Below are 26,444 nucleotides of genomic sequence, written 5' to 3'. Positions count from 1 at the left end.
AACACCTGCTCTTTCCATGACATAGACTTACCAGGTGAAAGCTATGATCCCTTGATGTCACTTGTTAAATGCCAGACAGCTAAAAGAAGGATTTTTAAGCCTTGAGACAAATGAGACATGGATTGTGTATGTGTGCCATTCAAAGGGTGAATGGGCAAGACAAATGATTAAAGTACCTTTAGAAGGGGTACGGTAGTAGGTGCCAGGCGCACTGGTTTGTGTCAAGAACTGCAACGCTTCTGGATTTCCCGTGTGAATCAAGAATGGTCCACCACCCAAAGGACATCCAGCCAACTTGACACAACTGTGGGAATCAACATGGGCCAGCATCCCTGTGGAACGATTTCTTGACACCTTGTTGAGTCCATGCCCCGACGAATTGAGGCTGTTCTGAGGGCAAAGAGGGGGGGGGGCAGCTTTCATGCATGATACTTGAGGGTTGATAAAGTTTTGGAGCTGCCACAGCAACACCACTGCTTAAACCACCAGGGAGCACCACTGTTGTTGCCTTTGAGACCCTCTGTGTTTCTGATTCTAAGGGTGAATTTGGCAGCGGATGTTGCTAGGTGACCATGAGGAAAATATACAGAGCCATTTATTATCCTCAGAGAAATCACTCAAACAGCTTTTGTTTTTAAACTAATTTAATGGTTTATCTTTTACATTTCCTATTGACAATTCTGTACAGATTCAGAATAGTCAGAGTACTATCCCTCTAAAATTCTAAAACAACAGTAAATTACCATTTTCAAAAAACACAGATAATTCTTTAGTAACCTAGAATTTGGCAAATGTGTACTCTAATTTTACCATAGCATAGTCCTTCAACGTTATTAATCATATAAATTACTGAATACAGGTACTGCACAGGTAAAACTGCCCATAAGTTGTCATGAAACAAGCTACTGCTCCAAAATAAATGACATAATGAGTGTGGTTTGAAACATTGTATATATAGTATTGCAGTATTGCTACCTCTAAAAAAAGGCACTGTAAAAACATTTCACTTGTAACAGTTGCCCATGTAATAATCTTCAATGTATTGAGGCACAAAATGGCTGCCGTGTATCTCTCTGGACCTGAATCTTCTACACCCAACTATACAGGCATTTACCTACAAAAAGGGACAAGTAAACATCAACACACACCATAACATTACAAACGCACACACACTCGCACAGACAACAAACACAGATCAGAGAAATGTGTCTTGACTTGTCCTCGTCTTTGTCCAGTCACAGTGCATCCTCAACAACAGCTGCTCTCCTATTCTTTGAGGAAGTCAGGTGACCAGAAGTTACATGCCACTGGTTAATTTCAAGTCATTAAAGCACAGATAACTCCAATTGTAAAAGTTGATATTACTCGAGGAGGTAGCTCTCGTGCTATTCATAGCCATTTCCATCCCCATTATTGGTTCCCGAACAGCAAAAATAGTCTGTTTTCATCAGTCAAGTGATTTTTCCCATATATAATCAATCAATCATAACGGCACCAAAAAAAGCATATGACATAAGAAGTCAGATGAGATTATTTCTGCTCTTTCTCCCTCTCTCCCTCCCTCTCTCCTTCCCTCTTCAGTGGCCTTCTGACTTTTCACATGGACCTCCCACGCTCAGAGCAGACAACACAGGGAGAGGCCACACAGGCACAGTCTATTGACACAGAGTGGTTACAGCACACATCAAACAAGAGGCCAAACGTCCCTCCCAACAACTCTTAGGGAACAGCTCACAGACAGAGGAACCATTCCATCACTCTCAAGTCGGCCATTCCAAACGTCCAACAATGATAGGCTGAGAGTTACACTGGAGTTGTGCTAGGAACTATTGGTGTAATGATCTTCACTTGGACAGCATTCAAGGCCCTATTCCAGCTCAATGGAAGGTAGATTCACTATTCAATAGACTCGAACATTGCCTAAATAAGAGCTGAGGCCCTAAAATAACAGTCTGTAGGGGAGGAGGACTGTGGAGGAGGGACAAGAAACAAGTGGTTGTTCTCCTGCTTGTCCCTCGGTGCGTCAGACCCTGATGACTGGTGTAGTGGCGGTGAGGGGCACGGTGGAGCCAGTCTCGTAGTCAAAGTCAATCATGGTGTGGTTGGCAGTGCCCAGGCTGCTGAGGGAGTTGCCTGTGCCCATCTGTCTGTCCCTCAGACTCTGCAGGTAACTCTGAGAGAAGGAATACAGGAGAGAGGGGGAGAAGAGAGGAGAGAGGGAACATGATCAGAATCAACCTAGAAATTGATTCTACACATTGGAATTAAAATACAATAGAGTGTGTGTGTGTGTGTCATTATGGGGCGGCACAAAGGCTCTGAGACCCCAGCCGTGACCTCTACTGGCACACACAGCAAAGCATGCTGGGAGAGAGGGGCATACAACATAGAGATGGAGGCAACCAAGGGAAAGGAGGTGGTGTGTGTGTGTGTGTGTGTGTGTGTTTTACTATCCCACAAGCATAGTAAATCAAGGAACATTCTCCCTCGTGGGGACATTTCCCAGGTCCCCACAAAGACAAAGGCTATTTTAGGCTTAGGAGTTAGGGCTAGAATTAGGGTTAGAATAAGGGTGAGGGGTTAAGGTTAGGGGTTAAGGTTAGGGTTAGGCAAAAATAGGATTTTGAATGGAAATACATTTTAGGTCCCCACAAGGATAGTAAAACATATGCTGTGTGTTCCTATGTGTGTGTGTGTGTGTGTGTGTGTGTGTGTGTGTGTGTGTGTGTGTGTGTGTGTGTGTGTGTGTGTGACTGACCGGTGCCAGCAGGTCTCCTGCGTAGCGTTTGACGGGGGTAGGCTTGCGACGGTAAGTGCCCTCTTGTCCACCGCTCTGCTGCCGCTTCTTGGCATCTTTCTGCCTGATCCGCATCAACTGGACCCGCTTCTGCCTCCTGCTGATGATGACTGAGAGGAGAAAGAGAGAGGGAAAGGGAGAGGTAGAGAGAGAGATAGGAGAGAGAGGTAGAGAGGGAGAAAGAGAGGGACGTGTTAACTCACTGTTTCATTTCTTAGTAATTCGGCAGAGCACACGAGAAATTCTTAATCACCCAAAATCTAATATGAGATATACAGATGCATCATACTCTACAAAAGGTGTCCTCTACCTCTCATTCTTTCCACAGAGATCCTATAAATCAGCTTCTATATGCAATTCTATGATGCTTACCCTCAGTGTGTGAGAAGCCTTCAGCCGTCAGCTTCCACTGCACCAGCACCCCCATAAAGCTGAGTGTCGGCCAGATACCCAGGATCACCCAGCTGTACCAGCAGAGCGGCGGCGGCGGCGAAAGTCTCAGGCACTCGTACACGTGGCTGGCAAGCGCCAGCATTTCCACAAAGTAGTCAGCGCACACCGTCATGATGGCTGCCCCGAACACGGACGTAGACAATACGGTGAAGAGCTTCTGCCACTGCAGGGTGAGCACGGCGAACAGCATGCCTGTGCCCAGCAGTGCCCCCAGGGGCACCCAGACGGTGGTGGGGGTGTAGAACTGGTGGGTGACCAGAAGGGCGGCGAGGGCAAGCAGCAGGCCCAGCAGGAGGCCTGTCATGAAGAGGCCCACTGAGCGCACCAGCATGGTGACCAGGCCACACAGCAGGCCGATGCCCAGGCCAATACCTGCCGAGGCCTCCACGCTCAGCTGGGTGTCCAGCACCCGCTCCTTGTGGCACAGCAGAAAGATGATGACCGAGCCAAACATCAGGCCCGACAGGAACATGACAGCTTTGAAGCAGCGGTAGCCTGTGAGAGGAAAGGAGAGAGTGGAGAGAGGATGGTGAGGGAGAGAGGAGAAGGGTAGAGAGGTGAATAGAGGGGGAAGAATGTAGAATCTATGTAGCCATTTCATAATTAATAAACATTATGTAAATAAAAACACTGAAAAACCAGTGTTTCTATGTCAAACAGTTTTCTTTATATTTCAGTCTTCTGTGATGTATATAAAGTGTAATATTGGGATGTAAACTTAAAATTGAATACACTTCATCTCTATATCTGACATGGTACAGGTTTCTTATTTTTTTAAGCCCATTTTTTTAACTAGGCATGTCAGTTAAGAACAAATTCTTATTTACAATGACGGCCTACCGGGGAACAGTAGGTTAACTGCCTTGTTCAGGGGCAGAACGACAGATGTTTTCCTTATCAGCTCGAGGATTCGAGCCAGCAACCTTTCGGTTATATATAATACATATAGAATATAACTAACGGTAAGGAAATATGCAGGTGATAAATTAGGGTATTAAGTTCAAGTTAAATTGCTGAGGCTAGGACACAGCAACTACTATCCAACTGTATAAATGACAGAATATCAACTGTAAGCAATGTAATTCCGTATAAATGACCCTACAATTAAAACTAATAAGAGAGGTGGTGGTGTTGAGGCTAATTGGGGTGATGATGGGGGATTTGGTGAGAAAAATGACGCCCACCCATAGATTGTGGCGGCTGCTTGGCTGAGGGTGGAGCCCTCTCTCTCTGGGTAATGGTTCTCATCTGGGTGTGAGGGATTGCTCAGTGTGATTAACACACACTACACCATCACATTAGTCTGGGAAATGCTGTCATTAGGTACCAAATGGCCAGATGTCTTTCATTTCTCTCTAATCAGTTACGTAACAATTTGAAAGACAAAATGGGAGGTTTTGCCTTGAGGAATGATGACATGTCAGTGCGGGACTGTATTAAAGACTTTACCGAAGCATACAGAACAATATACACATGACACAGTATGTCTGGATAGAAAGTACATGTTCCCTGTATCAGGTAGCCCGCATCATGTCATTTTCTAGTGTACCTTGGGGAACATTAGTATAAGGTAACCTTGTTGTACATTTTCTATATAACACATTAACAGACATATGATACGTCTGAATACACATTCCCATGCTCTGTCATTTTGGTTCTGTCCCATATGGCACCCTATTCCCTACATAGTGCACTACTTTCAATCAGAGTCCTTTGTCAAAAGTTGTGCAATATATAGGGAATAGTGTGCCATGTGGGATGCAGTCCGTGTTATTGAAGTTTAAGTGTACTCGTTGACATGACGTTATTGAGATATGCCTTGACCCCGTGGTGACCTTACCGAAGAAGCAGTAGATGATGCCGAACAGGCAGCACATGGAGCAGATGACGGCAGGGATGACCTCATACTGCCTCTCGATCTCCAGGCTGCAGGCATCCACCTCGGCCAAGCCCTCTCCCACAGACCCATTAGGGTCTGTCATCCTGGGGCTCCAATAGACCAACCAGACAAGGAGGAGGAGGAGGTGGGGGTTAAAGGTTGGGACAGGAGGATGAGGAGTGGTGCTGTTATCTGGAGTCCATCAGAACAGCTTGTGTGCCTGTAAAATGAAAGAACGTTTGGATTAAATCATACACTATATATACAAAAGTATGTGGGCACCCCTTCAAATTAGTGGATTCAGCTATTTCAGCCACACCCGTTGCTGACAGGTGTATAAAATCAAGCACACAGCCACACAATCTCCATAGACAAACATTGGCAGTAGAATGTCCTTACTAAAGAGCTCAGTGACTTTCAACATGGCACCGTCATAGGATGCCACCTTTCCAACAAGTCAGTTCTTCAAATTTCTGCCCTGATAGAGCTGCCCTGGTCAACTGTACGTGCTGTTATTGTGAAGTGGAAACATCTTGGAGCAACAACAGCTCAGCTGTGAAGTGGTAGGCCACACACGCTTACAGAAATGACCGCCTAGTGCTGAAGAACGTAGCGCATAAAAATCTTCTGTCCTCGGTTGCAACTCTCACTACTGCGTTCCAAACTGCTCCTGGAAGCAATGTCAGCACAATAACTGTTTGTTGGGAGCTTCATGAAATGGGTTTCCATGGCCAAGCAGCTACACACAAGCCTAAGATTACCATGCGTCGGCTGGAGTGGTGTAAAGCTTGCCGCCATTGGACTCTGGAGCATAGAAACGTGTTCTCTGGAGTGATGAATCACGCTTCACCATCTTGCAATCCGACGGACGAATCTGGGTTTGATGGATGCCAGGAGAACGCTACCTGTCCTAATGCATAATGCCAACTGTAAAGTTTGGTGGATGAATAATGGTCTGGGATTGTTTTTCATGGTTCGGGCTAGGACCCTTAGTTCCAGTGAAGGGAAATCTTAAAGCTACAGCATACAAGGATATTCAAGATGATTCCGTGCTTCCAAATTTGTGGCAACAGTTTGGGGAAGGCCCTTTCCTGTTTCAGAATGACAATGCATCACAAGGTGATGTCCACACAGATATGGTTTGTCAGTGCGGAAGAACACCTTCGGGATGAATTGGAATGCCGGGTGTGAGCCAGGCCTAATCGTCCAACATCAGTGCCCAACCTCACTAATGCTCTTGTGGCTGAACGGAAGCAAGTCCTTGCAGCAATGTTCCAACTTCCAGTGGAAATCCTTCCCTGAAGAGTGGAGGCTGTTATAGCAGCAAAGGGGGGACCAACTCCATACAAATGGCCATGATTTTGGAATGAGATGTTTGACAAGCAGGTGTCCACATACTTTTGGCCATGTAGTGTAGATCATCACAGAGCATCACAATGCGTTAAAGTGACCGTTACTTTTTTGTTAGGACTCTCTGTTAGAACTAGAGAAAGAGAACCGGCAAAGAGAACAGAGCAAACCTCTCAATGTAACTTCAGTTTACAATTGTTTAATTCATCCCCCTCATGTCCCCTGTAACTATTCCCCAGGTCGTTGCTGCAAATGAGAACGTGTTCTCAGTCAACTTACCTGGTAAAATAACGGATAAATACAAAAATATAAAAAAAACTTTGTAAACCTACAAACAGTGCCTTAGATGACCTTACCCACAAAACAGAGATTATATAGTGGTTAGTTGCAGCGGGACTCCATTCATGCTGAATGACTCAAAAGTTTAACATGTTGCACGTGGAGCACTCCAGATCCCCCCTCCTCCTCACCCCCACCACCCCTGCTTCAGACCGCTGTTCTTCGAGGATTCAGGAGAAGTGTGAAATCTGCCGGCCAACTGTGACTTCTCCCTGGTGACTATGCATTTGGGGCCTGCCAGACACTCTGCTTGCCTCCCATGATAACACACAGTACTGTATACCACCACACATACACCCTGTTGCCACGACTACAGTCTGGTTGAATCACATAAACATGAACAGCCAAATACTCCAGGGACTTTCTGTAGTACCTTGCTGATTTTTTTTTAACCAAAACTACCAAAATAAATACATCAGTACTGACTATCGGCACATCTTATAGAATAGCTTTTTGCAGAGTACCGGCATTGCTGCGTGTTTGTCTGATCTACTGTATGGAATTATGACAATTCTAATCTACATAGCAGCAGATGTCCAGTGTCCACTCAAGTTTGGCATCTATTTAACACCATCCAATTTAACATACACTTGACCCATTTTCTGTGAGCATATTCAGCACTGATATCATATCAGCACCAAATACCCACTCAAGTTTAATGGGGTCGACGTTGTTTTCGTTGTTTATCTACAACTCTCCTAAATTGGGCTTGAGGTGTCAGAGTCATACATTTAAACTAGGCTATGTAGTAAAAATGTCTGGGTGAAAGTAAATGACTTAATTAAAAGTGGGGCTACGGACATCGAGTGGTGCTAGTGAGGGGTTAATCAGGCAGCCCCAACCCCCCTCTCAGTCTGCCTGTTGCAGGGGATTGGGGAGGAGGTGTAGGGTCTCATGGCTCAGGGTGGGCCGCTCTCTCTGGGGCTGCTGCCTGGCCTTCTTTATGATCTCACCCCAGTTCCGATCCGATTACAGCAAACTCACGTTCTCAGGCTCAGAGCAAAAAACAGTCACGCAGCTGGCTGCCTGCTCTCCTCATCTGCTCTCTCTCTTCTCAGTCTCCCCCCTCTTTCCCCTCATCTGTCTTCTGTGTCACTATCTTCCTCCCTCCATTCTCCCAAATGTTCCTTCTACTTTTAAACTCCTCCTTCCTTCTCCCTCTGTCTCCGAGACACATGGCTATACATTATGACCTGGCCATGACTTGACATGGAAAGAATGAGGTCCCAGCTCTCTTGTCCCTTCTCTTTTTCCAGAGCTGGAGGGAGAGTTCTTGCTGCATTCACGTGTCTGCTTCTCGGTCTCTGCCAGATAGTCCTATCTGTTCTGTCTCACTTGTTTTCTAAAGGCCAGAGGAAAAGGAAAGACAAATGATCTGGCCAGCTGAGAGTTCCACAGTCCTACTGGTCTGCTGTGTCTGTGGCACTCCTGAGAGGGTGTGGACAGTATTATGAACGCTTTAGAGTGAGACAGAAATATGATACAGAGAATATGTTCAGCAAATAATGTGCTGTGCAGTATCGCCCATATTGTGAAGCATGAGGGCATTTCACCTTGAGGTTATTATGGACTTCTCTTTCATCATGTTCAGTTATGGCGATACGTATAGATTTCATGGCATTACCTTACACCTGCCCTAGTTTAAATGCTATACCATGAAATGGTACTATTACAATGTCAAATATAAAGCCAAAACAAACAACCACTGATTGTGCACAAGTCAAAAGATAGAACTTTTGCAAACTATGAAAGATTTTCATCTCCATATCTGATTATAGTCCAAAATGGTCAAAACACCCTCAGAGAGTGGGGTCACGGCAAGGGACCAGTCATTATTGACTGTGACCCTGGAGCAATTAGGGTTTAGTGCCTTGCTCAAGGGCAGATTGACAGATGTTTCACCTAGTCAAGGTCATGGACTCAAACTAGCAACCTTTTGGTTACCGGCCCAACGCTCTAACCACTAGACTCCACTCAACTCAAATCAAACATTTGGAAAGCTGTTCTCAGCTAGATCAAAACAAGGACTACAGTAGGAGACGGTTCTAAACGCAAGGGGAGACTGAGATAACTGGTCACAAAAAGTGATTGTTGTGGGTAATCCATCAAGACAAACGACTTGTGCATCCGACCATACACACACTCACACACACAAATTCCCTCACACGTTTGTATTCACACACACACCAACTCTTTCCCACGTCCGTGTGTCTCTGTCCCCAAATTGTCCCTGTGTGAGTCACAATGGTGGTCAGTGTGAGAGGCCTGGAGAGGCCTGGAGTCCATGCCTCTCAGGGATAATGGAGCCATTATGGGGCGGCACAAAGGCTCTGAGACCCCAGCCGTGACCTCTACTGGCACACACAGCAAAGCATGCTGGGAGAGAGGGGCATACAACATAGAGATGGAGGCAACCAAGGGAAAGGAGGTGGTGTGTGTGTGTGTGTGTGTTTGCCATTGAGCATGTGGGTGGTTGAAGGATGAAGGGAGTAGATGGGGTCTAGCTGGTAACTGTCCGGAAGGCTGATATTATCACCCATTCTCACAAAATAAGGATAAGTGACGTGGCTCCATGTCTAGTCTTGGAGCTCTTGGAGGCCAAGGCGTAGAAGTAGAAGTTGAGAAATACTCTCTTCGATACATTTTGATGATACATTTCAAGTTTTCATAACAATCGGAAATCGGTATTTTTGGACACCGATTAAAAAATATATATATATATATACAGTGCCTTGCGAAAGTATTCGTAATAATTTTGCACGCCCAATTTTTCAGTTTTTGATTTGTTAAAAAAGTTTGAAATATCCAATAAATGTCGTTCCACTTCATGATTGTGTCCCACTTGTTGTTGATTCTTCACAAAAAAATACAGTTTTATATCTTTATGTTTGAAGCCTGAAATGTGGCAAAAGGTCGCAAAGTTCAAGGGGGCCGAATACTTTCGCAAGGCACTGTATATATATATATATATATATATACCTTTATTTAACTAGGCAAGTCAGTTAAGAACACATTCTTATTTTCAATGACGGCCTAGGAACGGTGGGTTAACTGCCTTGTTCAGGGGCAGAACGGGGGGATCCAATCTTGCAACCTTACAGTTAACTAGTCCAACGCAATAACGACCTGCCTCTCTCTCGTTGCACTCCACAAGGAGACTGCCTGTTACGCAAATGCAGTAAGCCAAGGTAAGTTGCTAGCTAGCATTAAACTTATCTTATAAAAACAATCAATCATAATCACTAATCAATACATGGTTGATAATATTACTAGATATTATCTAGCGTGTCCTGCGTTGCATATAATCTGACTGAGCATACAAGCATACAAGTATCTAAGTATCTGACTGAGCGGTGGTAGGCAGAAGCAGGCCCGTAAACATTCATTCAAACAGCACTTTCATGCGTTTTGCCAGCAGCTCTTCGTTGTGCGTCAAGCATTGCGCTGTTTATGACTTCAAGCCTATCAACTCCCGAGATGAGGCTGGTGTAACCGAAGTGAAATGGCTAGCTAGTTAGTGCGCGCTAATAGCGTTTCAAACGTCACTCGCTCTGAGCCTTCTAGTAGTTGTTCCCCTTGCTCTGCATGGGTAACGCTGCTTCGAGGGTGGCTGTTGTCGTTGTGTTGCTGGTTCGAGCCCAGCGAGGAGCGAGGAGAGGGACAGAAGCTATACTGTTACACTGGCAATACTAAAGTGCCTATAAGAACATCCAATAGTCAAAGGTTAATGAAATACAAATGGTATAGAGGGAAATAGTCCTATAATTCCTATAATAACTACAACCTAAAACTTCTTACCTGGGAATATTGAAGACTCATGTTAAAAGGAACCACTGTGATTTGGAGTCCCATAGGTCGGTGCACAATTGGCCCATCGTCGTTAGGGGTGGGCCGGGGTAGGCCGTCATTGTAAATAAGAATTTGTTCTTAACTGACTTGCCTAGTTTTTAAAAAAGTATACAGAGATAAACAAAAAGCAAATGTTTTAGTGGTAAGCCTCACAGTCACACTTAGATGACTGAGCATGTTGGTATGAAATACTTTAGAATGTTGTCTGACAAACACCAGGGAGGGACAGAGGGTGGGACGGGGTTAGCTCAAGCCACAACAGCTGAGAAACAGACAAGAACATGCCTGGGTTCCCCACATAGCTAATTGGGTGTGTTTAATTAACCACTGAGGGGGTTGCTGGGGTGTGAGAAAGGTCAGGGATTCCAAGGTGCTCTGGCTTTAAGGCAGGTGGCAGCTGAGAATTCAACGTTAGAGCCCAGCTGTTTGGAGGCACAGGTTGGCACAGGGGGGTATGTGTGACTGTGCCATGGTCTCCCCCTGACTGGGCATGATGCCCGTGGGTCTACAGCTACCCCCCTTTACAGCTGCAGCTATAAACGTAATCCTCCATGACCACTAATGCCAAAAACCGTACCCACCGTGTCCTGCCCAAAGACTGGCAGTGGAGACTGGAGAACAGTCTGGACGTGATGGGAGCAACACACTTCATGGCGTCCATCTTGTACCAACTGTGGTTGCCTTAGAGAAACATGCGTGGATTCATGCATACTTGTTGACATGGTTGGAATATTGTCCTGACCATGGCTGCCTCCTAAAGCGATCCATAAGAACAAATAACATAAGATACATGCATATGTTTTCCACACTGGATTATTGGGTTTCCTGACCCTCCATCCACAAGGCCGGAAACTTTAACCTCAAACCTCTGACCCCTAACCCCACTCCCCCCTCTGCTCTCTCATTGGCAGGAAGCTGTGGCCCAGAAGAGGAAGTGGAGATCAGTGGCAAGGCTGTTTTGGAGGTGACCCTTCCCTGAGGGCAGGAAGCAGAGCAGGAAGAGCAGAGTTGGATTTGGAGGCTGGAGTGTCAACACCAACACTGATTATCTGACTAGTTAAATCTAGTTTCAAGTTTCAAAGTTTATTCGCCGTAAAACAGTACAGTGAAATAATTACCTTGAGAGCTCTTTCCCAACAATGCAGTGATAATAAAAATTATAATATAGATAACAATAGAAAATAGAATAAAACATTACAATTAAAATAAAAACCACACAAGAACTACAATGTGAGTTAAAGAAACACGAGAATGCAAGTATATACAGGTCAGTGCCAGTACCTTATTCAATGTGCAGGGTTACTGGAGTGGTTGTATATACAGGTCAGTGCCAGTACCTTATTCAATGTGCAGGGTTACTGGAGTGGTTGTATATACAGTCCAGGTCAGTACCAGTACCTTATTCAATGTGCAGGGTTACTGGAGTGGTTGTATATACAGTCCAGGTCAGTACCAGTACCTTATTCAATGTGCAGGGTTACTGGAGTGGTTGAGGTGGGTTTATACATAAAAAGTGACTGATAGGTGGGCCAAAGACATCCAGTGTCAAGACTTTTAAATGTACAATGTTTTGACTGAAGTGCACTTATTTTAGTCTTACCTCAATTTTTTTCTAATTTATGGCCGATTACCGATGTATACAGTATCTAGATTTTTGATAATTTTTTCTCTAAATACATTTTGTTGTACAATTAAAGGTCAAATTCACTGTATTTCAAACAGTCAGCAATAATCTCATGAATTCCGGGCTTGTGAAATTATACATAGGCCACAACCAATAATCCCTGATCTGGCTTTCAAGTCCGTCTATGAAAATGTCCTTTAAATTACAAATGTAACCAGACCCACGCACAATGCACATCCACTAATAATGACTAACTTCTGGTAGCAGACACTATAGAAAAATAACACAGGTCTCATAAACAATCCCTCAAACACAAGCCCCCTGCTAGTGAGTAGCCAGCTAATCTTTATATTACAATCTTTATATTTCACCCTTCTGTGTGTCTCCATCTGTTTGAACAGCATGCCTGTCCTTTTTCAGATGCTGAAATCAAGTGGCCTACCTTAATTCTCAGAAGGAGAACGAGTTGACAATTACTTAGATAATTGTGTTTTATGCTTATTGCACATGTATAAAACACAGACTAGAAAGCTAGAATAGCAGTCTTTGGCTAAAATGTATATATATATATACAGTGGGGAGAACAAGTATTTGATACACTGACGATTTTGCAGGTTTTCCTACTTACAAAGCATGTAGAAGTCTGTAATTTTTATCATAGGTACACTTCAAATACAAATGAATTACTTAAAAATCATACAATGTAATTTTCTGGATTTTTGTTTTAGATTCCGTCTCTCACAGTTGAAGTGTACCTATGATAAAAATGACAGACCTCTACGTGCTTTGTAAGTAGGAAAACCTGCAAAATCGGCAGTGTATCAAATACTTGTTTTCCCCAATGTGTATATATATATATATATACTAAAATCATACTAAAATCTTTTATACATTTTGTAAAAATAAATGTAAAAAACTTTTCCTCCCAATTTCGTGGTATCCAATTATACTATCTTGTCTCATCGCTACAACTCCTGTACAGGCTTGGGAGAGACGAAGATTGAAAGTCATGTGTCCTCCGATACACAACCCAACCAACACAGCGCGCATCCAACCCGGAAGCCAGCTGCACCAATGTGTCGGAGGAAACACCATGCACCTGGCAACCTTGGTTAGCGCGCACTGCGCCCGGCCTGCCACAGGAGTCACTGGTGCGCAATGAGACAAGGACATCCCTACCGGCCAAGCCCTTCCTAACCCGGACGACGCCAGGCCAATTGTGCGTCGCCCCACGGACCTCCCGGTCACGGCCAGCTACGACACAGCCTGGGCACGAACCCAGAGTCTCTGATGGCACAGCTGGCGCTGCAGTACAGCGCCCTTAACCACTGCACCACCCGGGAGGCCCACATACTAAATTCTTACCATGAAGGCATTTGGAATACTCCTCTAAAATATTAATTAATTCATTAAATCGCCCAGCCCTAACTGGTAGTAGGATATACATGTAAACAGGGCTGAAAAGTGACTAGTAGCAGGAATATATAAAAACTTATGATACACTAAGAAAAAAGGGTTCCAAGGCAAAAGAGATAAGTCTTTTGGGTTTGACTTATAACTCTCTGTGGAACGGGTTCTTCAAAGGGTTCTAATACAGGGACAGCCGAAGAACCCTTTTAGGTTCTAGATAGCACCTTTTTCCCTCTATAATATACTAATGGTAATACTATATATACATGTAAACAAGAGTAGTTGTGACCAGTAGCAGGATAAATAATGTTATTGGCAATCAATAATCAATGGGCAGCAGCGTAATGGAGAAATAAATGTAATCAATAATCACTTTAGCAGCAGCGTAGGTTGTGTCTGAGTGGGTAAAGACTTGTGTATGGACATGAAGTCAAGTGTGGATAGTCTGTGGGAGAGGGAGAGCAGTAGTTGTTAGCCACGGCTAGGGGATAGAAGCTGTTTAGAAACGTGGATCCAATAGGTTATAGGGTATAGCTCCAATAGGATCACAACATAACAGACTCATATAGTAGTTCTGTGATAGTGTTTTGAATGCCTTGGCTATTACAACACGTTGACCGTGGGTTCAGCTGCATTTGTTTTTGTCGGTTATCATCTCTAAACAATTCAAATAAAACACTCCACATGTTCAAAATCATCTTGGAACTGATAATAATGATTGTGTTTATATGGGCCTTCCATCCATGGATCCAGATGCACTCACTCATGCTCTAATGTCTGAGACACGCTTTGATATCAACATTCACAGCCTAGTGGCAGAAACAATGAGAGAATGCTCTCTGGCTCGCAACTTGAACACAAACAAAGTTCACTTTTTTTACGTGGTCAAATAGGTAAAATAGGTTCGCTGGGTAGATGAACAAATCCTCCTGAATTTGAATAACCCCTCTCACTGACTAGAGATCGACCAATTAATCAGAATGGCTGATTAATTAGGGCCGATTTCAAGTTTTCATAACAATCGGAAATCTGTATTTTTGGACGCCGATTTGCCCGATTTGTTTTTTTTTACAACTTTATATAATATTTATTTAACAAGGCAAGTCAGTTAAGAACACATTCTTATTTTCAATGACGGCCTAGGAACGGCAGGTTAACTGTCTTGTTCAGGGGCAGAATGGCAGATTTTTACCTTGTCAGCTCGGGGGATTCAATCTTGCAACCGTACAGTTAACTAGTCCAACGCTCTAACCACCTGCCTCTCATTGCACGCCCCGAGGAGACTGCCTGTTACGCGAATGCAGTAAGCCAAGGTAAGTTGCTAGCTAGCATTAAACTTATCTTATAAAAAACAATCAGTCAATCAATCATAATCACAAGTTAACTACACATGGTTGATGATATTACTAGTTTATCTAGCATGTCTTCTCCAACACTTTGTTTTTGCATTATTTAAACCAAATTGAACATGTTTCATTATTTATTTGAGGCTAAATTGATTTTTATTTATGTATTATATTAAGTTAAAATAAGTGTTTATTCAGTATTGTTGTAATTGTCATTATTACAAATAAATAAATAAATAAAATCGTCCGATTAATCGGTATCGGCTTTTTTGGTCCTCCAATAATCGGTATCAGTATCGGCGTTGAAAAATCATAATCGGTCGACCTCTATCACTGACCTGTCTGAACCTTTACTTTCATGTTGAAACCTGGTCACTAATTATTTATAATCAAATCAAATCCAGTAATGAAAGACATGTTGATCTATAATGCACCAAGACCTCTTCCATTTTGTTCTTATAAAGTCAAATTGCTGCACAAAATAGACCTTGTCGTTGCTAAGTTGATCTTGTCGTTCTTGAGGAATGCTAGAAGCAGTCCTGACAAGTGAATGGCTGTTTTGAGCAGAGAATGAAAACATGAAAATCCCGCTTTTTAATCAGGCTGTTCCATTTGGGAGCTCATTTGACAGGAAATTAAGGGACAACTCGTTCATCATTCCATCTCCAAAACAAGAAGAAAATGAGATGCACTCCACATGAGATCAAACAGTGTTTGACAGTGGTCTACTGAGAGACAGCCACAGACTGCTTCACTTTTATCTCTTATAAGGCAAAGAATGGATACTATGTTGTATTGAGGAGGAACATAAATACCAAGGTTACAAGTTAAGTGAATTTTCTCCCCAAAAATGTATCATGAGTTGACCCCTATGGTAAACCACAGATCTATGATAACCTTTACTCATCCATGCTGACTAAGGAAGGAAATGATTCATCTGAACATGAAACAAGAATGGAATGAATGACCTACTAGTCCTAAAGACCTCCTCTCACATCCTCGCATTCAGACTTTTTTTTCCTGAAGTTGGTGTTAAAGCCAGAGCTCGCCATCGTTCTCTCTCTCAGACTGTCTCTATCGCTCTTCTCCCTAAATCTCTGACCAGTGCCTCTCAAACAACACTTTGTTCCTCAAGAGTAAATGAGGCAGAGGGGGGGGGAATTGCAGTGATTTTGGCACCGTGGCAGCCCTTCCTACATGTCTCCAGCCTTCATTCAGCCAGGCTTGGCCGAGAGCAGAGAGCTCTCCCCATGAATGTCCCCACTGTTTTCTGGACCCTACAGTGCTCTCCAAAGAGTGTGAGAGAGAGAGAGAGAGAGAGAGCGAGAGCGAGAGTAAGAGAGAGCGAGAGAATGTAGGCTGTAACCCTTTAGAAAGTAGTAATTACAGAGTGAGAATGTATAGAAAGTGATTTGAGGGGCAGTAAGTTTTACAACTAGGCCTAACACTGACATGCACTCTAAGACCATACACACTGACCTTTCAAACATGTGCAGATGTTCCAAAATAACAAACCTCTGTAAAGTCATCATAAAAGATCATACATCACTATCCAACCCTCCAAACCATTTGGTATTTTATTAGGATCCCCATTAGCTGTTGTGAAAGCAGCAGCTACTCTTCCTGGGGTCCAAACAAAAACATAAAACATGCCCTGATACAGAACATGAATAAACAAGAACAGAACTACATCAATTAATATGTATCTACTTTCCAACTCCTATGTAGCCTATACATTTCTTCACTTGCCAGACAAGTCAGTACCTGGGAAAACTGTCTCTGATGGTGTACACATCTTTTATATTATGTCTGAATGAGTTTCCAGGAAACCCACTGTTTAACACATGGTCTACCACAGTCTAACATACTGTATATCCCTTTAAATATTCAAATAGTTGAACAGTCTCAGAGAGAGTTCCTATTCTCCATCAAGCCCTTCAACTCCAAGCTTGTCTTTGAGAAAAGCCCAGACAATGAAGGCCTTTCAACTCTGATTGTAGAGAGCTCCTTATAAAAAAGGGAAAAAGCGTACAGTAAGTGGAGTAACAGAGAAACAATGAGAGGCCTTTTCGAGAGGCAGAGTCACGTGTGTATGACACAAGAGGACACACAAGTAGACACACCTCTACTTCCACGCATGTTCCAACACAACTCCCACTAACACCCAGACAGACTTGGCGATTCAAGGCACAGGCACGCGCACGCACACACACATACACCCACAAAATATGCATCAACAGACCCACACGTCACGCACCCACACACTCACGCAAATATACAAGCTCCAATCCACACATTCTAATTATCCCCACCCATGCGCATCAAGAATTCCATGTTTATACAAACTGGGAAGCCTGTTTCTACAGACTGGCAATATGAATGTAGTTCAGAGCCAGATATTCCCTCCATCTCCATTATATTTCCAATCAGTTGTTAAATAGCCTACAAGTGAAATAGGCTATAATAACAATATCTGATTATTTGGATAGTAAATGTAGTGTACTTATCATTAAAGTGAAAGAGTGATATGGGGTCTTTGTGAGAGCAAACATCCAACATAAGAATTAGGTCTACACGTCACACAGTTTATAGTTACGAGACTAGAAAGGATTTAAGATATAATGATATAGAGAGTCATTACAAGGCCAGATTAGACGGAGTACGAGAGAGTCACTATGAACACAGTCAGGTTTGAATGTTTTTACAAAAACATTTTTTTACCCCTTTTTCATGGTATCCAATTGGTAGTTACAGTCTTGTCTCATCGCTGCAACTCCCGTACGGACTTGGGAGAGGCGAAGGTCGAGAGCCGTTCGTCCTCCAAAACACAACCCAACCAAGTCGCACTGCTTCTTGACACCATGCCCACTTAACCCGGAAGCCAGCCGTACCAATGCGTCGGAGGAAACACGTGCACCTGGCGACCGTGTACTGCTCGGGATAACCAGGTTTGAATGATAAACTGTAATAGTTTATCTCAAATATTGCATATATTCGTGGAACTCATCTCTTTAGCTGTCAAGGGTCTGGACAAGTCCACAACATTCTGCTGAGGTAATATTCAAATCTAATGGCACTGTAAATGTTAGCCTGCTAAGATAATCTACTATCTGTAAGTAACAGTTGAATGGTCCTTGTATAAATGTATCTGAGTTGAGAGTTTAATCAAAATGAAACTGAGTTGCAACTCCTTTTGCTCTCAGAACAGCCTCAATTTGTTGGGGCATGGACTCTACAAGGTGTTGAAAGTGTTGACTCCAATACCTCCCACAGTTGTGTCAAATTGGCTGGATGTCTATTGGGTGGTGGACCATTCTTGATTCACATGGGAAACTGTTGAGCATGAAAAAACCAGCAGCATTGCAGTTCTTGACACACTCAAACCAGTGTGCCTGGCACATACAACCATACCCCGCTCAAAGGCACTTAAATATTTTGTCTTGCCCATTCACCCTCTGAATGGCACACATACACAATCCATATCTCAATTGTCTCAAGGCTTAAAAATCCTTCTTTAACCTGTTTCCTCCCCTTCATTTACACTGATTGAAGTGGATTTGACAGGCAACATCAATAAGGATCATAGCTTTCCCCTTGATTCACCTGGACAGTCTATCTCATGAAAAGAGTGTTCCTTATGTTTTGTACACTCAGTGTACATATTACTTGCGGTAACAGCTAGACTCTATCTACTGTAGCGTGGAGTGGGGGGGAGTGATGGGGCTTGAAGTGTTCACTATCCCACACAGTGTCTCTCTAGCTCTGGTCTCTGCCACTTCCAGGTCAGCTCTGTCATTTACAGCAGCGCAGAACTGCTCTTCTATTCCACCCAACGTCTGTTTGTCTGGTGCCAGGGTATAATTGTACCTCCTTATGGTCTCTCCCGTCCTAAAATATCTCCCATAACCCCTCCTTTGTGTACACTACAAAGGTTCTCTGGCATCCTCTTAGCCAAAAGAAAACAACATCACCCAATACTTTGAGTCTATGAATGGGTGTGAGTGGAACTCCAAGACCCCAAAAACCAGCGCTACCCCTCTTTTAGGTACTCGGCTCAGTTAATGAGACAACAGGTCTCTTCCAAACCCAAATACTTCTCCACCGCCCCCCTCCTAGGCTAACGCTACAGGACAAGACTCTGTCCATCTCCCGGCCTAACCCACAACAAGCATCTCCTCCTGCCAACAAGGTTCAACATAGACTCTATTTCCAGGCTTTCTTAACTGTAGAGGCTCATTTGTGGGAGATCCTATCGTGGTCAGTGTATAAATACACTCTGCCAGTGCAGGACCAACACAGTCCAGTACAGTAGAGTATAGGCTACTGTCCAGGGCAGTATATTGCCTAAACCAGGCTTTGGCTTGCCTTGGCTGGGGAGGCAGGTAGCCAAGTGGTTATAGCGTTGGACTAGTAACCGGAAGGTTGCAAGATCAAATCAACGAGCTGACAAGGTAAAAATCTGTCGTTCTGCCCCTGAACAAGGCAGTTAACCCACTGTTTCTAGGCCATCATTGAAAATAAGAATTTGTTCTTAACTGACTTTCCTAGTTAAATAAAGGTAAAATAAAAATTAACTGCCTTGGCTTGTAGAGCAATGCTTCACAACCATGGGATATGATGAAAATCAGGACTGTAACTCATTCACTATTTGATGACTATGTTGTATTAGATGATTATGCTGCTGCTAAAATTATTTTCGATTAGGACAAACACATTGTAGGGGAGAGTTGAGCCGCCCTTGTTTCTAGGAAATCATACACAAAATTCATAATTTGACCAATTTTTAGGAAGAGGTCATCATTTCGTGGAGTCTTTGAAGGGGGAAAAAAAACATGAAAAAAGTGGAGCAAGTTAGGTCCAAAAAAACATTTTCCCCAACTCAAATGAATTTATAGAGGTTTCATGATGCTTGTATCTAAACCAAAGTAAATCATTTTAAAGATTGTTCTATACATCTGTTGGAGTCTCGATAAGCTTCAATATGAGGTCCTTAACCTAGCATGAAAAGGCATCCTTGTAGCTGTGTGGGCTTATATAGTCAAAATGGTTGCCTTGGGGTAAGTTGAGCCAATGGTTGAGCCAATGGCAAGTTGAGCAAACTGAAGTGTTTTCTTCCCAGGCACAAGGCAAGTATGGTATGATGTAACAACAGGGCCTGGGCCTACGTTAAGTGTTTTAAAAAAGTACTAAGTGTTTGTTAGGTGTTAAGCCTGTATTAAAAGATGCTTAAAATTATTCAAAGATAAAAAAGCAATTGTGATTTTGTTGAATTGTGTTTGAGAAATAAAGATAGACATGGTTTCAAAAAAGGTAGCGGTAATATTTCATTCGGTAAAGAAATGTGTAGGTGGCTTAACTTACCCCGTTCCCGGAGTGAGTTGTGCCAAGAGACAAGCTGTTTTCAAAACAGTTACGTTTACATGAATTGTGATTATTTCCAGGGATACACAACATCCTGTAATATATGTAGATATCGTTGTTAGAAAGAATACTGGTAACACTTAATTTGGATAGTTCATCTGTAGATACTCTACAGACTATCTACTAAGCCTAAACCTAGCCCTAACCTGACCCTAAACGTAACCCTTATTCTAAACCTAACCATATCCTTAGCAAGCAGTTTCTTATCAACAGAGAGTTTGTTGATAGAATGACCATCTACAGATAGACAATCCGGACTCTCCAAAAAGTGTGACCAGAACACTATATTTCCATTGATTACTATATATTTCCATTTATGCTGAATGTAAAAATTGCTTAAAAAACCCCACTCTCCCCTACTGTGACTGGGAGTCAACACTTCATATACAGTGTGATAAAATACAAGAATACTGTATCACTGAGGCTTTTCTCTATCAGAACCCAAGCCGATAAAGTAGCTGAAATCCACATTACAGTACTACTGTGTCCCCTCTCTGAATTGCAAGGGGTTAAAGTGAAAGGAATTATGGGTAATCCCAGACACTTCTGATGTACTGAGGTAGAACAGCAGGAGACAGAGACGTGTGGCCAGCCAGAGTAGGAATGCTAATCTGGGTTTTAGTTAAGGGTTCAGAGGATGGAGACATGGATCAAGTCATTGCACAGTGACAGGATATCACTGTACTATGAAGGCCTGCACTTTTAAACAGAGCTAGCCTTGTTTTTCTGAGCTCTTGTCCAGTAACCTAACTACTTGAAGGTCTGTGACACAAAGAAACTAGACAGTGAGACAGATTTATTTTTTTTACCTTTATTTAACCAGGCAAATCAGTTAAGAACAAATTGTTATTTTCAATGAAGGCCTAGGAAGAGTGGATTAACTGCCTGTTCAGGGGCAGAACAACAGACTTTGTACCTTGTCAGCTTGGGGATTTGAACTTGCAACCTTTCGGTCCAATGCGCTAACCACTAGGCTACCCTGCCGCCCCAGGGAGAAGAGAGTGTTGGGATTCTTGAGACACAGTTTAGAATGTTACTTGGCATTATAATCAATTAAATGCATCTGGTGATAAACATTATCATGTGAGAGACTGCCCTTGTCTGCATATTCAAGGATGTCTGCTCTGTGCAGTCATTACTTCCAGTTTTACCTTAACCAATTTTACAATGCGGATATAGATATGGCAATAACATTACAGGGGACAGAACACTGGGATATCCAGACCCAGAACACGTCTATGAAGAGAGGTCCCTGTACATGATAAGAAACAAAAAATGTAGAGGATCTATCAATCACAGGCCTGAAATAGCCTGATGCTGAGAACACCAAGCAGGCTTGTCAGACCATGGAAAGTTCAACTTCAACAAACTTTCAGTTGTACATTATCTCAAAACTGCCAACTCAGCAAGTCCTCCTGAGTGGAGCAGTGGTCTAAGGCACTGCATTGCAGTGGCGTCCCTACAGACCCGGGTTCGATCCCAGGCTGTGTCACAGCCGGCCATGACCAGGAGACCCATGAGCCGGCGCACAATTGGTCCAGCGTTGTCCTGATTAGGGGAGGGGTGGACGGTGTTTCCTCCGACACATCGGTGTGGCTGGCTTCCGGGTTAAGCAAGCAGTGCGGCTTGGTTGGGTTGTGTTTCTGAGGACGCATGGCTCTCGACCTTCGCCTCTCCCGAGTCCGTAGGGGAGTTGCAGTGATAAGACAAGACTAACTACCAATTGGATATTGCGGCAAAAAAGGGGTACAATATAAAAACTGCCAACCACGCAAAAAGGGCCAGGATAGCCTCCCGGGTGGTGCAGTGGTTAAGGGCGCTCTACTGCAGCGCCAGCTGTGCCATCAGAGACCCTGGGTTCGCGCCCAGGCTCTGTCGCGACCGGGAAGTCCGTGGGGCAATGCACAATTGGCCTAGCGTCGTCCAGGTTAGTGCGCGCTAACCAAGGTTGCCAGGTGCACGGTGTTTCCTCTGACACATTGGTGCGGCTGGCTTCCGGGTTGGATGCGCGCTGTGTTAAGAAGCAGTGCGGCTTGGTTGGGTTGTGTATCGGAGGATGTATGACTTTCAACCTTCGTCTCTCCCTAGCCTGTACGGAGTTGCAGCGATGAGACAAGATAGTAGCTAAAAACAATTGGATCCCACGAAATTGGGGAGAAAAAGGGGTGTACATTTTTTTTTTTTAAAGGGCCAGGATATCCAACTGCATTACAGATCAACAGGGAGCATGCCTCGGATGCTGCACTCTCCATCCCCCTCACTGATGGTATACCACTTTCCCTAGCAGTCTTATTTAAACACGACCTCTCCCAGACCCCCTCAATCCTCCTACAGATGAAGAGACGCTAAGCTAACGTTGAGACCTTTCAACTCTCTGACGGTTCATGTTGTTGGCCAGAACAAACGAGCCTCGGCAGGGTTGACCTTTGCTACCACAGCTGATGGTCTATTATGGGGATGTGGAGTGGACAGTAGAGTAAAGGACTTTTTTTACTTCACTTGGACACCACCAGTAGAAGAGTTTCCACAATAAGGCCTGACTGACCAATGACTATTATGAATAACCTAGCCTTCAGAGTCAGGGCTACAATAAGGCCAGACAAGTGTGTCTCTCCTCTTACCTCTCCTTTCCACTCTGACCCTGTTACAACCCTGGTCCTAAAGCAGGGCTGACACCATGCAGGTTGAAAATATTGTCAACCTGTTCGCCCTGGAAATACCCTGGGATAAAAATGCCAGTGTGAAAATGGCTATTGGAGAAAACCATGGATGGATTTCCAGTCACTATACATCTCACCTATGTACTCTCAAATCAGTGGTGGTGAGTGAAAGTAGACAATCAGGAAATTAAAGTAGTTTCTAGACAGACAGAATTAGGACATCACTGGTGGCTGAGGCTGAGACGGGCCCCTCCTGAGGTCAAGCCCAAGGCTGCTGGTTGGGGGACCCAGAGAGTGCTTCAGCGCTAATTAAAAGGTAAGAGTGGAAAAACAGCTCATCCACAGTACACTACAGGCCTTCAAGGACTAGGAGTTAAGTAACACACCCCAACATTTGCTCTTTCCTCCTCTCTTTGATCTGCCTCTCTCTCTCCGGAGCTGGGAAGGGCCCCATCTCTGCATTTTCCCAGAGTGGTTGAGGCAAAGCCATCTGGCCCGAGCTAGTCGACTGGATTTTTTTTGTAGATGGCTGGGGGATGTGGGAGAGAGCATTGAGGGGGGTGTAGCTAGAGACGCTGTGTGACTCCTCTGCCATGGAGGAGTCACCCCCCCCCCCCCCAAAAAAAAAGCAAGGTGTAACTACCAGCTATAGCTAACAAGGAGAAAATACATAACAATGCTTATCAGGTCAATAAGATCAGGAATGCGCATCTGATCATGATAACAGTTGTTAAGATAACAAGCAATCAATTTCAGGCTTTTCTTCATACAAAGGCTAACTGCCCAAGTTGTTTACATTGTTATCTTGTCTGATAGCCCAATAGGTTCTACTGAAATGATCTTCAGACAGAGCCCAGACATTAATTTACTGGAGAGTGACATCAAAAGAATATGATAAATTACTGAATGAATAAAACAAAAATGCAAGTTTAGCCTATACTTACTCTATGGAATTAATTATTAAAATCATGTTAAGAAGGGTGTACAGTCACTAAAACAAGTTTATGAGCATCTCACAGCAGACTTCTTCAAACAGCAGGGAAAATATACAATGTAACAGAAGAAGCTCTTCTACAGGAACTACACTGTTACATTTCACAGTAGAATTCAGTTACATTGGCCTTCCTCCTGCTGTTTGAAGGAGCCTAAAGTTGATACATTGTATTGTCTGCGGTGGAAGGATAATGGGCTGTAATTTACAATAATTAATTTATGCTGTACAAAAGAACACTTACCTACTGCGAGCGGCTATGTGGGTCTGTTTCCGTGAGAATTGTCAGGCATGAACACAACGGAAAACAACAGAACATCGAAGCAGCGGCGGAAAAACAGGTTCCTATGCACATACAGTGAGCACAAAAAAAGTCCTTCACTGTTTTTACAACAAAAGTCGGCTATTCAAAAGGAATCAGCCACGTTCTCGTCTTCTTTAAAAACGGTGTCCAAAATTAAATCGGTCGGGCGTTATTTGCACTCTCAACGGATGAGTTTGCGTGAACTTGAGCTCTTGGTTGATCATGTTTATTCATAATCCCATGGCATTGTATTAACAGGCGGTTTGTCAGTTGGCGAGCTAGTCACGTCTGTAAAAAGTTGGCTACAGCGAGCCAAATGTCTCTCCCTTTACACACCTCCTCTTTCCCTCTCTCTGACGTGGACTGTATATCGATACCCAAGGGGGTCTAGTTCTCTAGAGCTCTAAACTACTTTATTTTAAAATAGTATTTTTCTCCACGAGTCTCTCTCTCCCCTCCAACGTCCAGCCAACAGCTGAAAACGCTTGACATCATAGCCAACGCCAACAGACCATCTGGTATTGCCTGTTGCATTCAAATTTGGGACTCGAAGGGGGAGGTGGAGGCAGGCTAGGCTTAGATGGGTTTGAGTTTGTCTTCTACAATAAAAAACAATAATAATAATAATAATTGAGAATAGATTATAGAAAATATAGAAATGATTATAGATAATAGATAGGCTATAATATATAATAAATGTGTAATCATTTGTAATAATGTGTAATAAACTGCACTTGTGTGTGTGTGTGTGTGTGTGTGTAAGAGAGACGTTTTCAATAGAGCCGATTTTCTAATTGGGTGATTTGAACACAAACAATGTAAGCGACAAGACAATAAATTAGGAACAGGCAGGGGATCCTGCTTGCACATGGGGGGATGGAAGGAGATATTGGAAAAATACCCCACCTCCCAACCATCAAAAATCAACAGATATTTTAACACTTTTCCTGACAAACCCTGTTGCAAACCATACCACCACCACCCTCCTACTACACCTGGCCATAGCAGCATTATCACCAGTACCTTTATGACATTGAGGACTCTAACCCTTAACCCCTTTCTCATGACCTGGGGTTAATCTGTCTGAAAACCAACTGATTATAAATCAGTCACCCCACTGAAACAAAGCCTTACAACTTTTGCTTTCCAAAATGATTGTATATATTTATCTTGTTTTTCGGGGAGCAGTGTTCAATGACGCAATCTAATTTAAACTGAATTGTCTTTATACACAACCAATTTTAAGACAAATATAAGTAAACCTAGAACGTCGCATTTCCTTGAGTAATTTCTACATTTTCCTAAATAAAACAAACTCAAGAGGACATCTGCACACAATGACGCACTGTATTGTTCAAGAAGCTGAAGTACAGTATCATTCGGTGAACAGTATTTGATTGTAGTGTAGGTGTGGTCATTGTAATATTAAACCCTCATCTCTCTGTTCTGCAATGTTTATAAAGATCTGTGGCTGGATTTACTTCACCTGGGTTTGACTTGAAGCTGTCATTTTGCATTCTTCTCTCTAAGCTCTGTACAGTCCTGGGGTTCCAGTGCCATTAAAGACAGGCAGCATGACCAGACGTAGAGTCTATAGTGGGTCGACACGTTGGAGCAGTAGGTTGGTGTTCTGTACTGTAGCCTATACACATGGCACACATATGGGTACACAAGAAGGAGGATTTGATGTTCATATTTACAAGGCATTCTGTTTGACTGGAGGTGCAAAGGCTTTGAACGGCCTATAAAACAGCTTTTCTGTACTGCACGGGGAGGTGGGAAGTTCAGTCATCTTGAAGAGTAAATGAGTTCATGGGAACAGAACACTCCTAGAAAGAAAACAGCTATGGAGTTCTTGAAAATATCTTATTTTATACCTTTACACATTCTTATAGACACCGGTTGACATTCACACTTAAAAAAATAACTTTATTTAACTAGGCAATTCAATTAAGAACACATTTTTATTTACAATGACAGCTTTTGTGGAGCGATGCTTCGAGGGTGACTGTTGATGTGTG

The 26,444-nt window shown here is 43.3% G+C and overlaps 1 protein-coding gene across 1 annotated transcript; it reads right to left on the bottom strand.

Moving 5' to 3' along the window:
* Positions 1-626: 626 nt before the first annotated feature.
* On the bottom strand, positions 627-24,972 carry LOC110494208 (transmembrane protein 198). The gene is made up of 5 exons (XM_036950264.2): positions 24,364-24,972; positions 5,091-5,349; positions 3,170-3,745; positions 2,759-2,907; positions 627-2,173 (listed from the first exon to the last, which is right to left on the bottom strand). Exons 2-5 carry the CDS (start codon positions 5,230-5,232, stop codon positions 2,024-2,026), a joined length of 1,017 nt encoding a protein of 338 aa, XP_036806159.1. The 5' UTR covers positions 5,233-5,349; positions 24,364-24,972; the 3' UTR covers positions 627-2,023.
* Positions 24,973-26,444: the final 1,472 nt, after the last annotated feature.

This window comes from Oncorhynchus mykiss, chromosome 17 (assembly GCF_057628025.1).
Source record: "Oncorhynchus mykiss isolate SJ-2025 chromosome 17, ASM5762802v1, whole genome shotgun sequence".
Classification (NCBI taxonomy): Eukaryota; Metazoa; Chordata; class Actinopteri; order Salmoniformes; family Salmonidae; genus Oncorhynchus; species Oncorhynchus mykiss.
Note: the sequence above shows the minus strand (reverse complement) of the source record. Positions and strands in the feature narration are given on the sequence as shown.

Excerpts from the sequence above, each read along its gene's own strand:
- LOC110494208 (XM_036950264.2), bottom strand. The coding sequence starts at position 5,232 with ATGACAGACCCTAATGGGTCTGTGGGAGAGGGCTTGGCCGAGGTGGAT. Across the intron at positions 3,746-5,090 it reads CATCATCTACTGCTTCTTCG|GCTACCGCTGCTTCAAAGCT; the intron begins GTAAGGTCACCA and ends TTCCTCTCACAG. Across the intron at positions 2,908-3,169 it reads AGGCTTCTCACACACTGAGG|TCATCATCAGCAGGAGGCAG; the intron begins GTAAGCATCATA and ends TTCTCCTCTCAG.